The sequence below is a fragment of the Symsagittifera roscoffensis genome, chromosome 1 (assembly GCF_963678635.1).
Source record: "Symsagittifera roscoffensis chromosome 1, txSymRosc1.1, whole genome shotgun sequence".
In the NCBI taxonomy this organism is placed as follows: domain Eukaryota; kingdom Metazoa; phylum Xenacoelomorpha; order Acoela; family Convolutidae; genus Symsagittifera; species Symsagittifera roscoffensis.
Window position 1 is genome coordinate 5,105,874 of NC_087062.1, and position 2,088 is coordinate 5,107,961.

At 30.5% G+C, this 2,088-nt stretch overlaps 1 protein-coding gene across 1 annotated transcript in view; it reads right to left on the reverse strand.

Moving 5' to 3' along the window:
- The window catches only part of LOC134842776 (uncharacterized), a 3,241-nt gene extending 1,753 nt beyond the window's left edge, over positions 1 to 1,488 (reverse strand). Inside the window, exon 1 of the mRNA XM_063859295.1 lies at positions 1,484 to 1,488. Within this exon, the coding sequence (XP_063715365.1) occupies positions 1,484 to 1,488 (5 nt within the window). The remainder of the gene's footprint in view (positions 1 to 1,483) is intronic.
- Positions 1,489 to 2,088: the final 600 nt, after the last annotated feature.

A 2,088-nucleotide genomic window follows, 5' to 3' on the forward strand; every position in this document is an offset into this window, starting at 1 on the left:
TATCTGGCGTGTGGGGGGGTAAATTTTCACAAAAATTTTCAAATTTTAGAAAAAATTTTTTTATTTTATTTTATTTGATTTAGTTTTTTTTTAATGTTATTACTGCTGCTCCATAAACCTTAAAAGGCAGTCAGAACATTCAGGGCTTCGCCCTAATACGAGCAGTCTTGTTAAGAGTTTTAAAATTATTTTTCTTCATAAAAACACGGATATCCAGTTAGTGTGTAAGTAGCACAGAATGTGTCGACAGACAATGTTTTAAGATATACAAAAAATACATTTCTTTTGTTTCGTTGTCTTTTCGAAGTCTGATATACGAACACTTTTTGGCAAAAAATGACTTCAAAAACCAATAAAAAAATCATTTGATAAAATAAAATTTTTAAAAAATTGTCTCCAAAATCCAAAACACACAAAAAGGCAAAAATACAAAAATCCTCTCATTTTAAATGGTCAGAACAAAAAACCCAAAACATCTCACTTTGCACAAAATATCAAGAAAAAATATGTTTTCTTTGTGCAAAAATGTATCATTTGGACTATGTTGTGGAGAAAAACTTAAGCTTTCATGCAATTTTTTTTCCACCAAAGTTGATTGCTTGAGCATAGAAACATTCTTGCGAGTGAAAAATACGCATCTAAATTTTTTCTTTATTTTCTAAACTTGGATTCTTTTTCAGTCAGGTAAAAATCTTTAGCATACTTTTTCCATAATGGGAAATAGTTATTAACTTCTTTTTGAAGATATAAATAGTGCAGCTACTTCTTCAAAATAAACTTACTCAGATAGTTTGGTTTTGTTTTTCGTAGGCTCTTGAAAGTCTGATCAACCAATTCCATTTCATAAAGTGCCGCTCATGGAAAAAAGTATTCATTTAACTTTCAAAAGTTGAAAAAGTTTGACATTCATATTTTACCCACTTGGACTGAAAAATTGAGTTCTATATTGTCAATCAAGTACAATTTGAAGAATTTAAAATATTTTGTCTGTAGAATTACTCGAGAATTTTTTGTCTCTATCACTGTTTTACAACCCAGAAAGATAATGAGTATAGAATTAACTACTGTCTGAAAAGCCAGTTTTAACAATTTAAACAACCAATAGATCACAAGAAAGTATGCTGTTCAAGAAACCATTGCGCGCAACTCTTATCATTATTTGGCACTGTTATTTTGAGTTTTTTAAATTTCTTAATGCAGTGTCTATATTCTTTTGAATCGATTTCTTAAATCAAAGGCAAAAAGAAGAAAAAATTGAGTAATTAGCTCAACGTTTCTTGTCAAGTAGCATCTTTGGGTTATAATCCATTAACAATAATTTAGTTAGTTCTCAATTCGTTTTTGGTTCAATCAATATCATTTATTGACTGACGTCTTAAAGGTTCTCACAATAAGCTTCGAAAATCTAATAACGTCATTTCCGGTATATGTGTGTTCTAATTAAACAATAAATTGTGCTGCGAATTCCGATGCATTAACGTACGTCATTTATCTATTATACTATTGAATTCGTAGTTTACAATCTTTTTTTTTCAGACGTAGTAAAAACTTTTTTCTATTAGTTGATTCAAAGGTGCCGCTGTATTCGATCACGTAGAATCGTGATGGCCATCAAAACTTCAGTTTTGCTTCAAAGCTAGGGTCTTTTCATTTATCAACCCAAATTTCCTAATTTTGCGATTTTGTAAAATCAATGTATATATGCAGAGAACAAAACACTGATCGCACTGATTGGTTTGGTCAATACAAATGTGATCACTTTATTCTTCGGCTGATTTCTAGCAACGACAATTTTTGAGCCGATGGTTGAGAGGGTGGTCATTGTTTCCTGGAGCTTTGAGAAGGTGGCCAATTATTCAGTTTTTAGCAGATTTTTGTTGTCTGGACTTGACACTGCAGCCTAATTTAATTACGTTTTTATAGTTTACCAATTAATCTATATTTTTGGCTAAATCGGCTTGATTTTTAGATCGACTGAGAATGGCGAATAAAATATTTTGGAATGGAGCTGAAATTTGATTGGCTAATTCTAGTCAGACAAATTGACGCAAATTATTTTCATTTCAAGGTATTGAATAACTGATTTTT